The sequence below is a fragment of the Drosophila novamexicana genome, unplaced genomic scaffold, assembly GCF_003285875.2.
Source record: "Drosophila novamexicana strain 15010-1031.04,08,12 unplaced genomic scaffold, DnovRS2.1 tig00000462-arrow-pilon, whole genome shotgun sequence".
NCBI classification, from domain to species: domain Eukaryota; kingdom Metazoa; phylum Arthropoda; class Insecta; order Diptera; family Drosophilidae; genus Drosophila; species Drosophila novamexicana.
The window spans coordinates 3,968,735-3,988,649 of record NW_020824806.1 but is presented as its reverse complement, the minus strand read 5'-3'; the positions used below and the strand labels follow the sequence as shown (position 1 = coordinate 3,988,649).

Sequence of the window (19,915 nt, the reverse complement as noted above, 5' to 3'; positions counted from 1 at the left end):
TTCTTTCTTATTGTTTAAACAGCTAGCAGTAAATGTGTACCTAACTAGGTGGGCGTGGCTGTGTACATGTCAATTGCCCATTTGTTGTTTTTATTTAAATAAATGCATAAATATGCGCACTTAAAAGGTAAACGCGCTCTGTAAATATTTGCGCTAACACAATATGACCTGTTGCACTTTATACATCCAATTGTAAGAATCGAAAACAAACAAAAAAAAAAACAAGAAAAATGTGAAAAAAAAAATTAAAAACCATATGCAAATAATTTAACAGTACTTCTATTTGTATGCTGTGTACTGTAACAGCTGTGCATACTTTATATAGCGTGAAATTAACGATCCGAATGCACAACAAATGAACACAAACAATAAACATTTACACTTTACAGGTTTCCCAAAGATGAAGAACAAACAAGCTTTACATATATATACTTATATACGAAATAAAACTGAGCTATGTATATGTGTGTACATAGGGATATAGACATATATATATATATAAGATAAAGTAGCCAGAGGCTACATATTTTCTAGCAATATATTGAAAAGATGATAATTAAGGTAATATATTAACTGGAAGGGCATTCAACATTTGCAGAATACCCACAATAGACGGGAGAAACCAAATTGTCCGAGTTCTTTAGATGACATTTTTGAAATATCTTGATGAAGTTGTCTTCAGTCTAAATTGCACAAACATTCAATGGGAAACGCTGACAAATTGATCATAGATATATAAATGGTTCAAACATACTTAAGAGTACTCAAAAGTACTCATAGCAGTACTTGAAAGTACTCATAAGTACTTACACTTAGTTTACCAAGTACAGTGAGTGTTGAATGTAGTGTTACAATTAAATATGTGTACCTCTTTTATGTTAACCCGCAAAAAAAAAATGATTTTTTTTATATAATTTGCAATGAACTTTTCCAAATTTCCCCTAGATTTGGTTGTTTTACAATTTTCAGTTAAATGTAAATATAAACCTGGTAACTGAAACTTCACTCTGTAGTGTGTTGCCTTAAAAACAGTGCCTCTTAAATGAACAAAAAAGAAAATATAAACGTAAAATTAAATGTTAAACAGCGATCACTTGCTGAAAATGTAACCAAGAAAACATAAAAAATTATACTGAAAAAAAAAAAAAATTAATAAAACAGAAAACATGATGGTGAAAATAATTTCAATACAGGTGTTAATTGTGCTATTTAAAAAAATGAACGTAGTTAATGCAAACGTAAACAAATTGAATTAAAACTAAGCTTTAAAACTAAAATTAAATTTATGTAATTTGAACAAAATGGATGACTCCAGAAGGCGAGCAGCACATCATGTACAAAAAACCAACAGAGAAAATTCATAATTGGCTAAAATTTGATTGGCATATATACACACAAATATATATATATATATATAAATATACGATAATTATACTACGATGAGGTCGGAGCCGTGCACTATATAGCTGGCCGTCTAGCAGGCGATTTTATGGTCACAGGGACCACAACATAACAAAAAGAATAAATAAATAAATATAATGGAATGGAATGATATATTTGTGAAAGGCATCTGTGTAAACTGGTTCTCGAGTTAGATGAATATGTTTGTATTTAGTATAAAATGTTAAAAGTATGCACTGTTGTGTGGAGATCTATGTGGCACCTGAATCTGAATACAGATACAGATAATAAGAACTCTAGTAGAAATTTAAGCAAATGCGTGTTAAACGGCAAAAGACTTTATGCATTCAATATACCCCATATACAAAAGAGAGAACATTGCGCACCTACACTATATAGATTCAATTGAGTCAATTTCTGAATCACAACTATGCTAGATGAAATATACTATAATTTGTTGTCATTTGTGTTCTTGTCATAATATTCAATGTTGTTAATGTTATATGTTAGTTTCGATGTGACAGGCACCTCTTTCTTCTAAGTATTTGTGTTAACAATGCAAGATATTGTGGTTACATTTGTTGCAATTCGTTGTCCTGATAATCAATCGTGGTAGAGCCCGCAAAAGCACAAACTATGAAATTATACGTACAGTTTCAATTAGATAATATTTAAACAAGAAATTAAGCTATGATTGGGTACCAGAAAAAGGCGTTTAAAAGTTTATAAAACCTTTAGTGCGCTGTCTTAAAACAAATAACAAAAAAAAAAAAAAAAAAAACATAAAAGAAAAAGGCGAAATGAATATGTTTAAATTATACAAATTAAGTGATATGCATGTAGTTAAGTTATCTATGAAAATGCGCTCCAAATCGATATTACATAATATATATATATATATATATATAATAACCATCGATGTCGATTTCTGTTCAAATAACTTACAACTGAATCGTAAGTGTAATTACGTTTAGGCAAAAACAGCAAAAAGTTTAGTTACCATTTTGGTGAAAAACATCAATGATCAACTAACTAATGATAAATTCAATAAAAAATAATAATTATATATATACATATATATATATATATTATACTATGTAAACAAGTTTTATCCGTGCACTGAATATGAAAGGTTTTGAAAAATTGTTTGTGGAATAAACATTTACCTATTAAGTTGATGTTTTAAACAAGAGTAGAAACTTTTAAATAAAAAAAAAACCTTTTTGGCAACTGAACTTCACTAACTTTTTCACACTTCCTTTATTGTCTTTGAACTTACGCAATTAATTACATATTTTAAGAAATAATTTCCGAACAATTTTGAATTTAGCATCTTTTGTTTTTTTTTTATATGAATTACAAACTAATCAAATGCAATTGTGGTACAACTTATAAAATTGCTATTTTTCTCTCTTTACAGATAGATGGGATTACATGCCATTGTAGGCGGGTCCGCCGCCACCCTCGGGCACCACCCAATTGATATTCTGCTTGGGGTCCTTGATATCACAGGTTTTGCAGTGTATGCAGTTTTGCGCATTGATCTGCAGCTTCATGTTGCCACCCTCCTCGTTGGGCACATACTCGTATACGCCTGCGGGGCAGAAACGCTGTTCGGGCCCCTCGTAGAGGGCCAGATTGTGATCCACGGGTATGCGATCGTCCTTCAGGGTCAAATGTGCGGGCTGATCACCCTCGTGATTGGTGCCCGTCAGCGCCACCGAAGAGAGCAAATCAAAGGTGATTTTACCATCGGGCTTGGGATATACAATGCGCTGGCTAACATTGGCGGGCTGCAACGTTTCGTGATCCTGGGGGCCATGAGTCAACGTCCAGGGCTCGCGACCGCCCATAAAGATGGAGAAACCACTCAACACAAGGCCGCCATAGAGACCCAAAGGGTTGTGGAAGGACGGATGCACATTGCGCACCTTGTACAAATCCTTCCAAACAAAGGACTCCTTAATTCTTTAAAAGGGAAATATATTCGATTTCAGGTAAGCTTTAAGATTAGATATTGCCAACTCACTTGTCCGCATAGCTGATGGGCTCCACGCCAGCTGTTGTCTGCGTGCCCTCATTAATTGCCTCCAATGCGCTCTCAGCGGCCAGCATGCCGCTCTTCATGGCATAGTGTGAGCCCTTGATGCGTGGCACATTAAGGAAGCCCGCACTGCAGCCCACCAAACAGCCGCCTGGGAAGGACAACTTCTTGGGCAAACTCTGGAAACCGCCCTCGTTAATGGCACGTGCACCATAGCCTATGCGCGTGGCGCCCTCGAATATATGTCGCACTTTGGGGTGCGTCTTGAAGCGCTGGAACTCCTGGAAGGGACTAATCCACGGGTTCTTGTAATTCAAGCCAACTACAAAACCAACTGCGATGGTGGGCGTGGGTTCGTTCAGATGGTAGAGGAAAGAGCCACCATATGTAAAGCGATCCAGGGGCCAGCCAATTGAGTGCTCTACCAGACCAGGTCTAAGGGTACGATTGGGTTAACACCAATTGTTCAATTGTTGGGTGCTATTTGTTAAAGACTCACTGATGCAGCTCGGGAGCGATCTCCCACACCTCCTTCAGTCCAATGCCATATGTTTGCGGCTCGCTGCCGACATTAAGGCCAAACTTTTGCATAATCTGCTTGGATAGATGGCCACGACAGCCCTCGGCAAAGATTGTGGTCTTCGCATGCAGTTCCATGCCACGTGCAAAGGTTTCCTTTGGAGCTCCGCTCTTGGCAATGCCCACATCATTCGTGGCAATGCCTTTCACGCTGCCATCCTCATGGAACAGCACCTCAGAGGCCGCACAGCCGGGATAAATCTCAACACCCAAAGCCTCCGCCTGGTCGCCCAGCCATTTGACTAAGTGACCCAGCCGGACAACATAATTGCCATGATTGTCCATGGGCCAGCCCTTAAAAATGGGTATCGAAAAGCGACCCGTTTCAGTGAGGAAAGAGAAGGTGTCCTTGGTCACAGGCGTGTTCAATGGCGCGCCCTGCTCCTGCCAGTCGGGTATGAGCTCATTCAATGAGATCGGATCGATGACTGCGCCGGAAAGTATGTGACCGCCCGCCTCAGCGGCTTTTTCCACAACGCACACGCGTACCTCCTGCCGAACAAGCAGAAGAAGAACTTAAGAATCGTATGATTCGCACAGCGACAGATTCTTTGCTCACCTGATTCTTTTCAGCAGCCAGCTGCTTGGCGCGTATGGCAGCTGACATGCCGGCTGGTCCACCGCCCACGATGACGATGTCCACCTCCTCGACGCAACGCTCCATGTCCACATCCTTCCATCTCTCGTCCTTTTCGCGCGGATTCAGAGTGTAGTGCGTGGTAATCTTTGGATATTTCGCTGCCTCCGAAACGCTACGCACAAAGGCGGGCGTGAAGAGTTTGTGAACTGGGCGTGGTTAAGAAATTATGCGACAGTTAAAATCAAACTCGAGCTGCATAGTTATTGCCAAAGCGCATAAGCTGATAAGAACTCTGATAAGGAGCACAACAAGAACAACAACAGGAGAGGTCTAAAGAGTTTGCAGCTCGATGACCAGCTAATATTATATAAATTGGCCAAGTGCCAAGTTATCACTGCGCCCATATTTAATTAATGTCTTTTGTCTCGCATCTCAATCATTTTGATTATGTAATTCCGCCGAATTGTTTGTTGTTGTCTTGTTGGAAATCTGTTGACAGGTTTTTGGATGAAACTCACCTCTGTGGATTTTCAGCAGGGCCGACATAATCGCTTTTCTGGCCAGCAAAGTTCAATTGAAAAATCTATAATATATAAAGGAAATTTTTTATTTATTTATATTGTTATGTATGTGGATAGGAAACGAAAACAATAAATGCCGCAGCCGCCAACAGAGCAACAAGTTGGACTTTAGACTTGGTGACTGCGCTGCTGCGGCTATATTTTCAATTAGTTTATATAAATACGTTATATTGGTTCCAAAGATCTTGATTTGTTCCTTACAGTTGAGATTTCGTTGTGGCAATAAGGCCTCTGCAAATTGAATACGGAATAAGACAAACGCGAGGTTCAGAGGCTAGTGCACACAGAAGCCAACCGCAACATTCAGCTGTTTAAGCTAGAGGTGAGCGCGTGTCGTGATTGCGCACGACCTGGCAGCACATTTACCGGCAATGCCTGACCACCTTCTTTAATATCAAGTAAATATATCTATCTAGATTTAGCCAATGAAATCATGAGAAATTTGTGTGTGTACATCTTTAAGAATTGATTATTTTGCATATTGATAAGGAGTATACTTTGTTTCAATGTTGCGCCGTGTTGCCGAAATCCGGCACGAGCTCATCTCTAGCTGAAACTTGTTGCCGCAGCGTTGCCACATCGCGAGCAGCTGCTGCGCGATGCAAGCAATTGTTGCATGCAGCACTGCTTGCCGTATTGGCCACCGCACAACAGATGGCGCCAGCTACAAATCGCTTAGCTTCAATTTGAATTGTTAAGGTCAATGCCAATGCCAGCTTAAATTTGAATTTGAAACAAAGCAAACAATAGTTAGCGAGTAGTCTTTATTTAATAGATTGTTCACAACATTTCAATGCATTTAAAGAAGTACATTTAATATTTTGAATTTATTTTGAATGCGATATTACACTTAAGTATGTGCTTTGGTGTATGTGTGTGTGTGTGTGTGTATGACCTTTGGTTAGAGCTTTATACTTTTTTTTTTGTTTGTTTTTCTTATGATCTGATCAAAGCGTGGTGAATTTTTAATCCAGCCCCATTAAAAATTCAAATAACGTTTTTTTTTTTCTTTTTAAATTTCTTCTGCAATATCTATAATGCGTTTAAGTACATACATACATAGTGTTAAGTACAATTATCATAGTGTGCGGTTTTTTTGCCAATTTATATTTACAGTGTGCTGTGCGCGGTAGAATCTATGGCTCATAGAACTGCTCCACGCTGGCTTCCTCCAAGTTGTTCTGCTCTGCGCTGCTCTTCACCTGCTGCCGCTGCTCCAGCCCCTGCCTCTGCCCCTGCTGCTGCTCCTGCTGCTGCAGTCCCTGCTGCTGCTCCTGCTGCTGGTGCTTATTGAATAGCATGGAGATGGCCTTGTCCGTGGGATTGCCCTCCTCGGCTGGCTGCTGCTTGCCATCGGCAGTTGTCAATTTGTTTTGCTGCAGCTGGGATTTGGTCAATTTGGCCGTTACACCTGATCTCTTGCCAAAGCGCATGAAATTCGAGTCCATTTTGCCATTACGCTCAAACTCTGTGGGCGCGGAGCGGCCGAAGCGCATGAAATTGTCCGGGCGACCGAAACGCATGAAATCCTGTTTGGGACTGCGCAGCTCCTCGTGAAAGTTCAGGTTCCTGCCAAAGCGCATAAAGTTATCGGATCGGCCGAAACGCATGAAATCCTGGCTGGGATCGCGTCCGAAACGCATAAAGTCCGAGGGTGCACGTCCGAAGCGCATAAAGTCCGAAGGCGGAGCACGCCCGAAACGCATGAAGTCCTGCTTGGGATCGCGTCCGTAGCGATCCATGGCGGCGCGCTTGACCGCCTCATAGTAGCCGGGTCCAGTTGCCTGAGGCAGCTGCTCCGCCTGCCGCTTGCCAAAGTGCATGAAATTGTCCTGCAGCGACTTGCGCTTCATCTCGTAGTCCGGATCGTACTTGAAGTTCTGTTTGCGCGCGTGCTTCTGGAAACGCAACACCACCGAATTCTTGGCATAATCAATGCCAATGGCCGAGATCGGATAGCGGAACTCCAGTTCGGTTTGCTGCTCTGGATTGGGATTATCGGTGCTCATCAGTCCATCCAACAGATCCGACTCAGCCGCGGCGGCTCTTGAATTGGGCTCCTCCGCAGCTGCCTCCAGCAACGAGTTCTCATTATAGCTGGACGGCGTCTCGATAATCTCGCTGTGGATGGCCGACTGCATCTGGTAGAGGGCCAGCAGGAACATCAGTGCTATGCCCATGATTGAAGGTGCTGAGAGGGCGAGAGAGAGAAAGAGAGAGAGGGAGGAAGGGAACATAATTATGAGGTGTTGACTAAATCACTTGCCGCATTATCTATAACCAGTTTTAATCACATTAACGCCCTCGTGGCCAAAGCAATGAACGCATTCATTTTACTTAACTGGCAACAGCAGCAAAAACCAGGCAGCAGCAGGCTACTCCGGTGGCAGCGTCTTAACGCCTTTTGTTTGCCCGGCCAGACAAAGTGTCCCGCTAATTAACCATAACAATATTTATGCGATAATCCGCCTGGCCAAGAGCGAAATATGAATGTGCGCGTAAAAAGTTAACCAAGCGCATTAAAGGCAACAGCAACAACAACAACAGCAACAACAGCAACAACAACACCTGCAGCAACAACAGCAACATGAGTTGCCCCCGCTGTCACACACACACACACTCACACACACACGGCCATCAACAACCTTAATACAACTTGTTAAAGGCGCTAAGCTGATGGTCTACGCCAGGAGCAGGGGCTGGGCGCCGGGGCTGATGTATATGAACGTCCGCACTCCGTCAGAGCAGGCCATTAGAGATGCAAATGATTATGGCTTTCGGATGTGGAAGGCCTCAACTGGCAACTGGCAGCTGACAAAGATGAGCGCACGTTGCATCAGGATCAGGTGGGTAAGTAAACGTAAGCTTTGGGCTTACTTAAAAAGTTGCAAAAATTGCAAATGCCAATTATAGAAAAGTTTTTTCTTCTTATAAGTGCGAAGAATTATAATTATTTATAACACAAATTATCATGGACACAAATTTTCATGGAAACTATTTAGCAATTTCCATGAAAATTCCAGTTGTAAATAACTATACACGAAGTTTTAGAGCTCTTAAGTGCTACACTTCTATGAACTTCCCATTTAATGTAAGCTGTTTAGCAAAACCTCTTAAAAGTTAAGTTAAGCCCAAGGTATTTGGTGCGTCAGGAGCTCAATCAGCAATCGGAAAATCTCGAATATCTCGAAAACTAATCAGACGATAACAGAGTCCTTGGGCTAGTTGCTGGCTGCTGGCGATTACGCCTCGTCTGCCACAGGACTCGTAGGGATGCTCCAAGATATAGACGAGATATCGGCAATTTTTGTGTGCAAAAAGGCTCACAGCTGTTCTATTCGTTCCTTTTATGGCTAATTCGTCATTAATGGGAGAAGCACTTGGCCAAGGGATCTCTCGCTAGTCCCAATTCGATTTTTGGGCCATGTCCCTAGGAGATCCTTGAGATTGAACGGACAGACACACAGGCAGACCGGCAGATACCCTATATAGAGGTAACTCTTCAAGCTCAGCAAGAATGTAGTATGCATATGTGAAGGCTGTACTATTAGGCGAACATTGCTTTGTTGCATGCCACGCCCATTGCCCTACTTTGAGGCGTACAAACTTAACACGACCGCCAAGAGAGTTTTCACTGGGGCTATTTTCTAGGCGAAATGCGCCTCGAAATACGCTCTGGTAGGGTATATCAAATACATGACTAAGCAGTTTTTATTTTTGTTGGCATTTAGCACGTTTTCTTTCCGCTTGCCAGCCAAGAAAAACCCTGAAAATAGTCTGCCTGTATGGTTGATAACAAAACGCGTTCATAACTGAAACTGCGCTGCATGTTAAACTTGACATTAATCTACGCAAAGTTGGCCAATTTATCGCTCAATTCAAAACTGACGCGGCCAGCATAAAAAACTGTTAAAAAACTTGACCAGCCACGCAGACGCACAACAACAACAGCAGCAACAACAACAGCAGCAACCACAACAGCAGCAACAACTTGACCCTAGCTGATGAGCTGGCGACTGTTGCACATTAACATACATTTTATGTACTCCACATTAATGTAAAATTACACAAACTTTTGTACAAATAAAAAAAAAGCAACACAAAATTATTTAAAATATTGTTGTTGTTGCTGCTGTTGCTGTTGCTGCTGTTGCTGTTGCTGTTGCCAGCGCAATCAAAGGCAATTCATATATTTTTGTGGGACAACAGGTGACAAATGGCATGTGTACACAGCGCGGACAGGTCGCAGGGCCTGCGGCAAGTGCAACTGTGCCCCTTGATGCTGCCTCAGTGGCCACAGTGTTTGGCTTAAAGAGTGCTGCTTGCAACATGCCAACAAATTTGTGCATTTGTCAAAGTGTCTTTGCATTTGTGTTAAGTTTGTCGCACGTATTATGTTGTTGAGCACTTAATGCCACATGTTGCAAGCACTTCTTTGAGTGTCAATCGAACGATAATTCATTTGGCAACTTTCCCAAATATCTTGTACTCTGCGCTTAGTTATATTATTAATATGGTGCCACATTACGCATACGCCGCGTTATCAGTATCAATAACACGCTCGTTAATTCGTTTAGCTCTCAATATGAAAGCTGACACTTTGTATATTTTGGGAACGCCTTTTGGTTGAAGGCGAACGCTTAATCAGATTTTCATACCTGACGCAGATGGCGCAATGCGATACATTTGATGTGCCTGGCCGTGGCAATCTGTGCATGTGTTATATTTAAAAGCATATATAATTTATCAGCAGGCAGCTCAACAACTCGGCGCCCGACCAAAGACAAATGATTGTCGCATGCGGCACGGGGAATGCGGGATGTGGCACACTCGGTTAAATCTAAGCCCTCTCCTGGCCATACAACTATGCGTATGGAAATGTCTCTTGTCAGTGATAAATCAAAAATTTGTACACGCTTCGCTGTTCTAGTGCTTGAGCTACCTGCAGTTGCTTCCACCTGGCCAAAGGGGCATGCAACTTTAACATTTGCCCGGAAATGCTGGCAAATGGAAATCTAGCGACGCTTTGTTGCGTTCGCTTCTCTCCGAAGTGCAGCCGTAAATATTTCAATTTGCTTTCATTAGCCCAAAATGACCGTGTGTGTGTGTGTGTGTGTGTGTTTGCGTGTGCCAACTACTATATTCCACCTAACATTCCACCTGTATTTGTCTAGTACATGCACACGTGCTGGGGTCGTTGCCTTTGCCCTTAACTGTGGCCAATTTTTGAAAGAGAAATGAAATTTGATATTTAAAAAAACAATTTCAAGTATTTGTAAAACGTAGCATTCCAGAAAACATATGCTCTCTATGCTCAGCAAGTGTTTAGAGTGTGAAATTCAGCTGGGAACAGCTTGAAGGAATAGAAGTGCAAGCTGTTCTCATTTGGTCTCTTGCCTGGGTACAGTTTTGTAAAACTGTTTAAATTATATTTAATTCTTTGCTAAGCTATTTTTAAACTGAGCTATTCGTATTTGAATTTCGAAAATTAAAGTTTCTATATTTGTAAAAATTCGAAAAAAAGATGAAAGCTTTAAACAAACAAATGCTGCACTTATAAGAAAAAATATTTCAGCTCATTTCCAAAATTCTTAAGACAATATAATCTTCTGTTTTCAAACCAAGTTCGTGCTTAAACCAAGTTTTCTGTGCAAGTGCGATGCTGTTAAGTTGGTTTAAAAACTTAACCATTATTGCGAAATTCTTTAACTTTTTTTTAGCATTAAATCCACAACGCAAATAACTAATCTCACTTGCTATTAACTATATTCAAACTTATTTTCTAAGCCTTAAAACTTTTCAAACTATTTCAGCTTTCTTCCACCCAAGTAAGCTTTATTATTTCACTTAAATCACTTTGCTTAGGACTTAAAAATTTTGAAAAACTCACCTTTTTCAAATATTTAAAATTATACGAAAATTGCAATGCAATCAAATCGACATTCCGTTGGGGAATGGGAAACTTAAGAACACTTTTCACTGGCCACTCGTGGGTTTGTTCCTCTACCCTGGGCTTCTTCTTCTTTCTGATTTTGGTCAGGACACTTGTTGACCGTGGCAATGTGGAACACTTCTGTGCAAATGTTTGGCGAAACATCCGGTTTTATATACCGTTAGACGGCGGCCGACAACGTACAACCGACGGCCGACGGCCGACAGCCGACGGTGTCCTTTGTTCAGGATAATAGGCAGGCGGCAGGCCAAAGCCTCTGCGTGCTGCCGTGCAGCTGTGTGTGTGTGTGTGTGTGTGTGTGTGTGTGTGTGGGTGTTGTTGAGGCAGCAACAAGTGTTGCTGCGGCATGTTTATGCAACATGTTAGCTGGCAACAGTTGCTGCGACTTTTCTCTCTTTATACCCTAAGTCCATTGTAAACGGGCTAAAAGGATACAAAGCGTACGCAGGCTCTACCGAGCCCATTAAGTATATATATATATATAGATATTCCTGATCAGCATCAACAGCCGAGTCGTTGTAGTTCTGCATGTCTGTCTATCCGGGAATACTCCTGCTGCTCGTGAGCTAGGAACTTGCTTCCTTTTGGGTTTTCTGACTCTCAAAACGGAGAAGGCTTTGGGCAGGTCTCTCGCCAAAACCAGGCTCAAAGAACTAAAATCCAGGCAGCTTGTCGCTGGCTACAGGGTATCTGCTAGTCAAGCACTTGCAACTGTAGCATATATAGTTCTTTTTTTGCTGGTGTCTTTGTGCAATTTATTTATCGTTAAACTGCAAGCTTTGAACAGAAGCGGGCCTTGACAATGTCGGCCTGCCATTTTGGCTGTGATATGTTTGTTTGTGATGGACAGACAAAAACTGTCAGACGGACTGTCAGACAAACAATGGCCAGCAGACAGCTGCATTGTGCTGGCCATACAATATCTTTATTAGCCGCATGCATGTGCATATATAGTATATATATTATATATATATAATATGCATGTGTTTATATTTAGCACATGGCAAAATCATCTGGTTTTTTGGCCCCGCGATGACGCAGCAACATTTTGACGCCGCTTTGCTGGTAATTCAAGCGCCAAATTGTATGCAAATCGCCCACAATTGTTATGCGCCGCCCACTTTTAAGTTTATAGAGAATCCAAGTCACCCCCCCCCCCCCCCACCCCCCACCTCCGCGTGCGCATCCAATTAGCCGGGTCCAACACAACTTAGACCATGGCTACGTGTGCGTATGCGGTATAATTTGGCCTTGTCGCCAGTCGCTTATGGAGTTTTATGGCCCCTGTAACGGGATACATTGTGGCGCCTTCAGCAGCCCAAAGCGTCTGCCCGACTGCGCCCAGCCCCACCCCCTTGTGTGCGTGTGCTCTTCGCCCAATACTTCTTGGCCATTTGGCTGGGCGGACACTTTCGGTTTCTTAAGCGGAAGTCTGTAATTACGGCCACACTTTGAAAGGCCAAGTTTTTTGTTTTCAACCCGTTTCTTATTTTATTTGCGTGTCTGAATTTGAAGAACACACCCAGCGTCCGGCCAAGATGTGGACCATGACTTGCAACAAATGTGTCAACCATTGTGTGTCTGGCAGTTCGCTTCAATTCTTATTTCTTTTTTGTTTTCTAACGATCGTCGAAAATCAATAGCCAGACATTTGCATCGATAAATATGCATGATGCTGAATCCGTTTGCATAAATACCTAACGCTAACAACGCTCAAGTTCAAAGCGTTTTCTTGACCGAGAGCGTGGACTCCGTCGCGCTGTTCCATCAGTGAGTAACACATTCGAAATAAATAACTTGAAATATATATATCGGAAATTAAGATTAAGCGTGCTTTAAGTTCACTTCAACGAATTTTCGATACTCTGCAAGCGGACAGCTCGACTTGAACCTTTCAAATATATAATTTCTTTACTTTTAGGTAATTGAAAATCAGTTAAATAAACTAGCATCCATTACTGCTCAATAAATATTTAGATAATCTTTTATTTAGCATTTTTGACAGATTCGAAAATTAAATATAAACATATTTTGCGATATATACCTCTTCTCTTCTTCTGCATTACCAAAAGAAAGAACTTAGTTATAAATATATTTATTATACGTTTTTTTTTTAAATAACATTATTTTCAAAAAATTGATTTGCGATCATATAATTTTATTTGTATTTGTTTAATTATGAATACCAATAAGTATTTTATTACTTTCATTTCACATAAGAGTATTTTCCAGTAAAGTGTTACTCTTAAAATGTATATTTTTTAAATATACCACAGCTCAACAATGGATATGGAATACATCTAATAAAATTGGTGTCCGTCAATGAGCAACAGCCGAACCTGATTAGCTTAATGGGGCTTCGCTTGACAACCGCTTGCTCCAAATGCCAAAAGCCGTAGGCTTTACGGTTTTAGGTGGTCAAAAAAATCGAACTTTACTAGCCTTTTTTACGATTTAGTTAGTTAGCTCTTGTTGTCATGGGCCGCTTGAAAGCGCAGCCAATGTGTTTGATATCAATGCCATTGTTGAATTTTCGTCTTAATTTTTAGTTTTTTGTTTATGTGCCGAGTTTTATTTGTTTTCGAGTCAACAAGTGTAACTAATAAGTAACGACCAGCTTATCCATGGCCAATTCTGTCTAATTAATGGGCACACACTGGAAATTTATGCATGTGCACATGCATGCATGTATGTGTGTGTGCTATAAAGATTTATACCATAAACAATTGCAAGACATAACAAAATGTCTGCGCGCTATAAACATAAATTCAAAACGGTAAACGAACATGTTTGTGCGATGGCGGCTGCTGCTGCTGCTGCTGCTGATCAGTTGCGTCATGTTCTAAACTGCATGGGAAATCAGCAGCAGCGACAACAACTGCAGGCATTGAGCAATAACGGTAGTTGTTGTTGTTTATTGATAGAAGCTTTTGCCGGGCAGCAACAACAGCACCAGCAGCAGCAGCAGCAGCAGCAGCAGCGACGACAGTTTGGATCGTTTACTTAGAGCGCACGCAGTCAATTATAAAACGTAAACAAAAACAAAACTGAGAAAGCGTCACATAGTGAACAGCTTGAACCTCTGACCGGGAGAGTCCAAACTTGGCCGCTGGGCGGCGGCGGCGGCGCCGACGTTGACAGCGACTGCAGCAGCTGCTTGCGTGCTTTTGCATACTCAAATAACTGTATGCTTGTGTCTGTTTGCTTCTCTCTCTCTCTCTCTCAATGTCTCTCGTTAGTGTGAGTGTGTGCCCAGCTAGTTTTTGGGAGATCAGTGTGTCGGTGTGTTTTAAACTAGCCGATACTATACAAAGCGATGCTTAGTTTAGTTTTTTTTTAGAGTTGTTTTTTTTTTCATAGTATTCACTTAGCGGTTTTCTATTGGGCTGGTATTTTGAGTGCGAGGCTCTTTTTCCTAATTGTGAAGCCGAGTTTGTTCAGTTGGTGTTTGGCATTCAAAGCGTGTGTACGGCTATGCGAATGCATGTCGCTTGTTAAAAGGATTTACTACTGATTAACTAAAAACACAGGCCCTACACACAACAGCAAGTGTTAATAAATAAAAAATAAGTCATACAAAGTGCTTTCAGTGATTTACCATAAAAGAAGGTGTGCTACATTTTATGACAGGCACTTCAAGTGCAACAATAGAATTTAAATAATTTTAGCATTTAAGCCTATCTTTAAGTGTTGCCTAGCTGTTTGTGAAAATGTTACTAGATTTTATCCTTGACACAGTTTGTATGCTCGATAAGTATCAAATGTTTATAACTTTTGACTTTTACCGACTTTTTTCGTCAATTAATTGCTGCTTCTTTTGTTGACATCTTTGGCTTGGCCCAAACTGGTTGCTCAACTCACCCGAAAAATGCAATTGAACCAGTCAGACTTAGTTTTATTTGTATTTTTTTATTTTCGGCAATTGCCAAAAACTATACTTAAGCTGTCGCTGTCCCATATGCGCCAGATGGGCTTGCGGTCGAGAGTTCCTTTTGTTATACTCTACCAAAGAGTTTACAAACTTTAATAGGCCTTTACTGTGTGGTAAAGTGTGTCCTTTCATTTATAATGTAGCTCAGTTAGCTCTCTCGTAAATGCGTTTTATATAAAGCAACAGCTGCTCAAGTTTTCCACTGCATTTTCATTGTTTTCGAGCAGATTATTGAAATATTCCACTGTTGCGCGTTTAATTCAATTTAAAGCATTGCAAATTTGTCAATTTGCTGTGTGAAGAGTATACAAAAAAAAAAGAAAACTACTGTAAGCGTTTGTCTTTTGCCCATTTTTTATCTGGAAAACGTGCGCATGCACATCTAAAACACAAGCAGGCTCTCAACGGCAATCAAAACAACAACAACAACAACAACAGCAGCCGCAGTAATTGCAGTGGAAATCGCTTTGGAATGACAGTTAACACACGCTCTTAAATAAAGGTAGAGATACGTGTGTGCAGTATGTAAGTCCCCACATTTCTCGATAGACGTCAACGAAACGTTTCTGAACACTGTGAACCTCACGGCATCGACTGACCCGGCAGTAACCGAATGACGGGCAAAACGTTTGCATAAATCGCATCGCAGAGATATTGTCGTTGTTGTTGTTGTTGTTGCTATTAAATGGCAAAATGTAATGTAACAATATTGTTACCACGTTTATATTTCCAATGGGAATTTTCCACTTAAAGTGCTGCATTTAATTGCAACAGCTTGAAAAGTGAGCTTAATATTGTGTTTGTTTTGTTTTATCGGCAGACAGGTCAACGGTTGGCGAAAACCAGGTCAAAGATTCGTAACATCTGGGCCAACAGCTGGTAACTGTAGTAGGCCGCGAGTTTCACTTTCATCATCGCGTTCGTTGCCTGAGTCTTTGGTTTCTGTGCGCCCGATACGCAATGTGATATATTGGCTGGCGCTGAATTCTAATGACAAACGGAACTGCAAAGCGAAACATGGCTAATTAATGTGAACTTGGCCTGCGCCTTGCCATTCTTGTTGGCCAATGCTAAAGCAATTAACACTTTTTTTTTTGTTTTTCAATTTGCACACAAGACAAAACGCTTTCGAAATCTCATCAAAACCTAAAGCGATCGTTAAATGGAAATACAAATTTTTTTTTAATTTGTTGTATTTGGATTTATTATAAGACTTCAATCTGTGGCTTATGCAAAGTTCACTCGTTTCAATTATCCATTTTTTAATTGCATTTTGCATTATGGACTCTGGCATTCGGCTTTAACCAACAGGTTCCATTAACAATTTTGAAGGACACGTGGCTGGCCAATTTGGCCGGAATCGCCAGACTGCACTCACAAGCTCACTATCATGGCACACATGCTGGCCAAAAGCAGCCAGCCAAGTTGCTTGGCTGTTGCAATCGCTAGCTTAATTGGCCCATATGTGCCACGCGGCGTATACGCAATATGCGGCTGGGTGTCAAATATGCGGCTGGGCCATGTTTGGCCGATTCGATGGCTTGGCGGCTCGCTGGTGGTCATGAGGCGAAGCGACGAATTGGCCAGCCACTTGTCAACTAGCTGTCGTATCCAACTGTTCGAGCCGTAAAACAAGTTGAACACACAGCCAAGATCAAATAAAATTATAGTGCACTTGATTAGCAACATATAAGCCAACGACGAGGGCACTTATTTATAATTCTCTCAAATGTTGCAGGCAACGCGTCTAACTAACGATGACATCCAAGCCGAAATTTGATTTCGAGAAGGAGGGCCACCTGACCATTGGCCATGTGGATGAGAACGAAATAGATCGCGTCGCCGAAAGCTTCAAGGATCGCAGCCTGTTCATCACGGGCGGCACGGGCTTCCTTGGCAAGGTGCTGGTGGAGAAACTGTTGCGGTGAGTACTAATTATGGGTTGAATATATCCAAGGGGCGTACTTGTTATACTTGTTATAGTATACTAAACAGATTTTAGTTTGACCTCAGCTTTGAGTTTATCTTGTGCCTTGCTTGCTAGCACCTTGCTTAAAGCAAAGTCTAACAAGCGCTTATGATCTTATAAAAGTATAACTGGTAATAGTAAAAAAAGAACGCATTTCTTCGCGTTGCCGACGTTTTAATACCCTTAAGGGCAAATATCGCAACAAAAAAACTTTAATAGTTAAGGGTTTCTATTATCACGTAGAGCAGTTAGTAAACCTCATATTTAGCTTGGGATATATAGAAAAAATGTTTTCATAAAGTTGAAAGAACAGAAAATGAATAATCTGCGGCAAGTTTTGTCAGAATAGACTTAAAAACTAAAATAATAGTAAATATAATTATAATAGTAGTAATAAAATATTTATTATAAACAGAAACCTTTCTCCTCTGCTCCACACATAATATTAAATAACTCCATTAGTTTGTCTAAAGCTTTAAGTTCAAAATTTAATCACATAATTAGCTCGGGTCGAAGGTCTAACATAGTTCGGGTTATTAAGACATTATGCTAAGTACTTTGTTTCTGCGATGCCACAATTAAATAAATTATAAAATTATATTTATGCGTAACACATGGCATAACAATAATACGAGTACCCTCTGTAAGGGTATACAATTTACATACTCCGAATAAGTAGAACTTGAAGCTTTGACTTGGCTTGGACTCTAATGAAGCTTAGTATATCAACTTACCAATGCATTGCATCATATACTACATCATATTCTTAATATATATTCATTCAGCTTAAAGTGGGCGGGCCAGGTGAGCTGGGCTGAGCTGCTTGACTGCGTTGGCCGCGTTGGCCAACAGCTGCTGCTGCCGGCACACGTGACCTCAATAATTCTCAATTATGTTCACTGAGATAAAGCGTTATTAATTTTTGCAGCTCGTGTGGCGAACTGAAGCGCATTTATCTGCTGATACGCACCAAGAAGGGCAAGGATCCGCAGGAGCGCATTAAGGATATATTTCAGAATGTGGTAATTATTAATAATTGTCCGGGTAACTAACCAACACAATAAACCGCGCTCCCCCTTCCCCTACCCTACCAGTTGTTCGACCAGGTGAAACAGCTGCGCGGCGAGCAGCGCATATTCGACCAGGTGGTGGCCATAGCCGGAGATGTGATGCTGCCTGGCCTGGGCATCTCCGAGCAGGATTTGGAGACGCTGCGCAATGAGGTGTCCATTGTGTATCACTGTGCCGCCACAGTTCGGTGAGTGGCAGCGAATCTCAGTCAAATACGATGTCGATTCTATGCTTCCCTCCCTTCCCCTCTAGCTTTGATGAGCCGCTGCGCAATGCCGTGTTCATGAATACACGCGGCACCAAGTATATGCTGGAGCTGGCCGGCACGCTCAAGCATTTGGACTTCTTTGCCTACTGCTCGACGGCCTATTGTCATTTGCATGTGAAGACGCTGTACGAAAAGCCGTACGATCCGCCCGCAAATCCTCACCAGGTGATTCAGGCCTGCGAATGGCTGTCCGATGAGGAGGTGTCCCTCATTGAGCGCAAGATTCTGGGCGATATACCGAACACCTATGCCTATACCAAGTCCCTGGCTGAAGCGCTGGTCGTGGAGAAATTTAACGAGTTGCCGGCCGTCATCTTGCGTCCATCTATTGTCATACCCATTTGGAAGGAACCCATACCCGGCTGGACGGACAATATTAATGGACCCACGGGTCTGCTGATTGGCGCCGGCAAGGGTGTCATACGCACCATGTACTGCAATTCGTCCGGTTACGGTGACTTTTTGCCCGTGGACGTGGCCGTCAATGGCATTTTGGTGGCCAGTTGGCGTAATATTACAGCTGGCACGGATCACACGAATCGTGTCGCGCACATGACCTCTTCCAATGACATTAAGGTTTCCTGGGCAGAGATTATCGAGCTCGGTCGTTGGGTTATTGAGAATAAGGTGCCCTTAAATGGTGTGGCCTGGTATCCGGGTGGCTCCATGAAATCCAACTATTGGGTGCACTACGTCTGCATGGTACTCTTCCAATGGATGCCGGCCTTGTTTGTGGACGCATTGCTATTGCTTTTACGCTATCCGCCTGTGTAAGTGCACAAAATTATTTTGTGAAGCCGCATTATATTTATTTTTAATCGAATCCACAGACTCTGTCGTGTCCAGAATCGCATCTACAAGGGCTTCGAAGTGTTTGAGTACTATGCCAATAATGTGTGGAGTTTTGATAATTCAGAAGCGGTTAAATTACGCAAGCTAATGAATAACAAGGAACGAAAAACATATGTTATTGAGAAAATTGATCTGGATCTGATAGATTATTTCACCAACTGTGTGTTGTGCGCGCGTCGTCTGATCCTCAAGGAATCGGATGAGTCTATTCCGGCGGCCAGGCGACACATGAAAATGTAAACAATTGAATTTTTTAATTATGCATAGTGATATAATATTTTCAAATTGCAGTATGTGGTTCGTGGACAAGCTGTACAAGGGCATGTGGCTCTTTGGCATTCTATATATGCTCTACAGATGTTTCTTTGCCAGCTAAACATCGTTCCCCTTTAAGTTTAGTTAAGTGCTTAAGACCAAAACTGCTCCCCAGCCGTTCGTTATGCCGTATTTGTTACGTTTTGTTATGTCTTTAAGTCTTTTTTATTTTAGTTGGTGCTGATTAGCTGTCAAAATCTATTTGTAAATGTTTAGCAATAAGTTTTCAAAATGCAGCAAATAAAACATTGATATTCCAAACCAAATTCAAATTTTGGCGCTTACGATATGAATTTGGCTGGCTCAGCTGTGCTGCTATTTTCTTATCGATAGTGTATCGCATGCAGCGCGGCAGTTTGTGGCTTGCGATA

General features: G+C 41.5%; 3 protein-coding genes across 5 annotated transcripts; 1 reads left to right on the top strand and 2 right to left on the bottom strand.

Moving 5' to 3' along the window:
- Positions 1-2,638: 2,638 nt before the first annotated feature.
- Positions 2,639-5,480, bottom strand: LOC115760943 (electron transfer flavoprotein-ubiquinone oxidoreductase, mitochondrial). 2 transcript variants are annotated; one of them, XM_030702523.1, is made up of 6 exons: positions 5,387-5,480; positions 5,123-5,187; positions 4,584-4,810; positions 3,945-4,516; positions 3,431-3,880; positions 2,639-3,369 (listed from the first exon to the last, which is right to left on the bottom strand). In XM_030702523.1, the coding sequence occupies exons 2-6, from the start codon at positions 5,148-5,150 to the stop codon at positions 2,832-2,834; spliced, it is 1,815 nt and encodes a 604-aa protein (XP_030558383.1). In that variant the 5' UTR covers positions 5,151-5,187; positions 5,387-5,480; the 3' UTR covers positions 2,639-2,831. The 2 variants fall into 2 exon arrangements, with proteins under 2 accessions (XP_030558383.1, XP_030558384.1); XM_030702524.1 differs by lacking the exon at positions 5,387-5,480 and adding an exon at positions 5,350-5,368.
- Positions 5,481-5,958: 478 nt separating this feature from the next.
- LOC115760828 (FMRFamide-related peptides) lies at positions 5,959-11,242 on the bottom strand. Its single transcript, XM_030702352.1, has 2 exons — positions 11,076-11,242; positions 5,959-7,376 (listed from the first exon to the last, which is right to left on the bottom strand). The coding sequence occupies exon 2, from the start codon at positions 7,363-7,365 to the stop codon at positions 6,322-6,324; it is 1,044 nt and encodes a 347-aa protein (XP_030558212.1). The 5' UTR covers positions 7,366-7,376; positions 11,076-11,242; the 3' UTR covers positions 5,959-6,321.
- A 3,345-nt stretch (positions 11,243-14,587) lies between these two features.
- On the top strand, positions 14,588-19,791 carry LOC115761015 (putative fatty acyl-CoA reductase CG5065). 2 transcript variants are annotated; one of them, XM_030702629.1, is made up of 7 exons: positions 14,588-14,747; positions 16,808-16,993; positions 17,967-18,060; positions 18,133-18,296; positions 18,362-19,147; positions 19,208-19,465; positions 19,521-19,791. In XM_030702629.1, exons 2-7 carry the CDS (start codon positions 16,827-16,829, stop codon positions 19,603-19,605), a joined length of 1,554 nt encoding a protein of 517 aa, XP_030558489.1. In that variant the 5' UTR covers positions 14,588-14,747; positions 16,808-16,826; the 3' UTR covers positions 19,606-19,791. The 2 variants fall into 2 exon arrangements, with proteins under 2 accessions (XP_030558489.1, XP_030558490.1); XM_030702630.1 differs by lacking the exon at positions 14,588-14,747 and adding an exon at positions 15,734-15,851.
- The last annotated feature ends 124 nt before the right edge of the window (positions 19,792-19,915 follow it).

What these genes read in the sequence shown, in the direction of transcription:
- LOC115761015 (XM_030702629.1), top strand. Translation starts at nt 16,827, where the DNA reads ATGACATCCAAGCCGAAATTTGATTTCGAGAAGGAGGGCCACCTGACC. An exon ending in AGGATATATTTCAGAATGTG is followed by an intron (nt 18,061 to 18,132) that starts GTAATTATTAAT and finishes CTACCCTACCAG; the next exon opens with TTGTTCGACCAGGTGAAACA. An exon ending in CACTGTGCCGCCACAGTTCG is followed by an intron (nt 18,297 to 18,361) that starts GTGAGTGGCAGC and finishes CTTCCCCTCTAG; the next exon opens with CTTTGATGAGCCGCTGCGCA.
- LOC115760828 (XM_030702352.1), bottom strand. Translation starts at nt 7,365, where the DNA reads ATGGGCATAGCACTGATGTTCCTGCTGGCCCTCTACCAGATGCAGTCG.
- LOC115760943 (XM_030702523.1), bottom strand. Translation starts at nt 5,150, where the DNA reads ATGTCGGCCCTGCTGAAAATCCACAGAG. An exon ending in CCTGCTGAAAATCCACAGAG is followed by an intron (nt 4,811 to 5,122) that starts GTGAGTTTCATC and finishes AACCACGCCCAG; the next exon opens with TTCACAAACTCTTCACGCCC. An exon ending in ATCGCTCCCGAGCTGCATCA is followed by an intron (nt 3,881 to 3,944) that starts GTGAGTCTTTAA and finishes TCGTACCCTTAG; the next exon opens with ACCTGGTCTGGTAGAGCACT.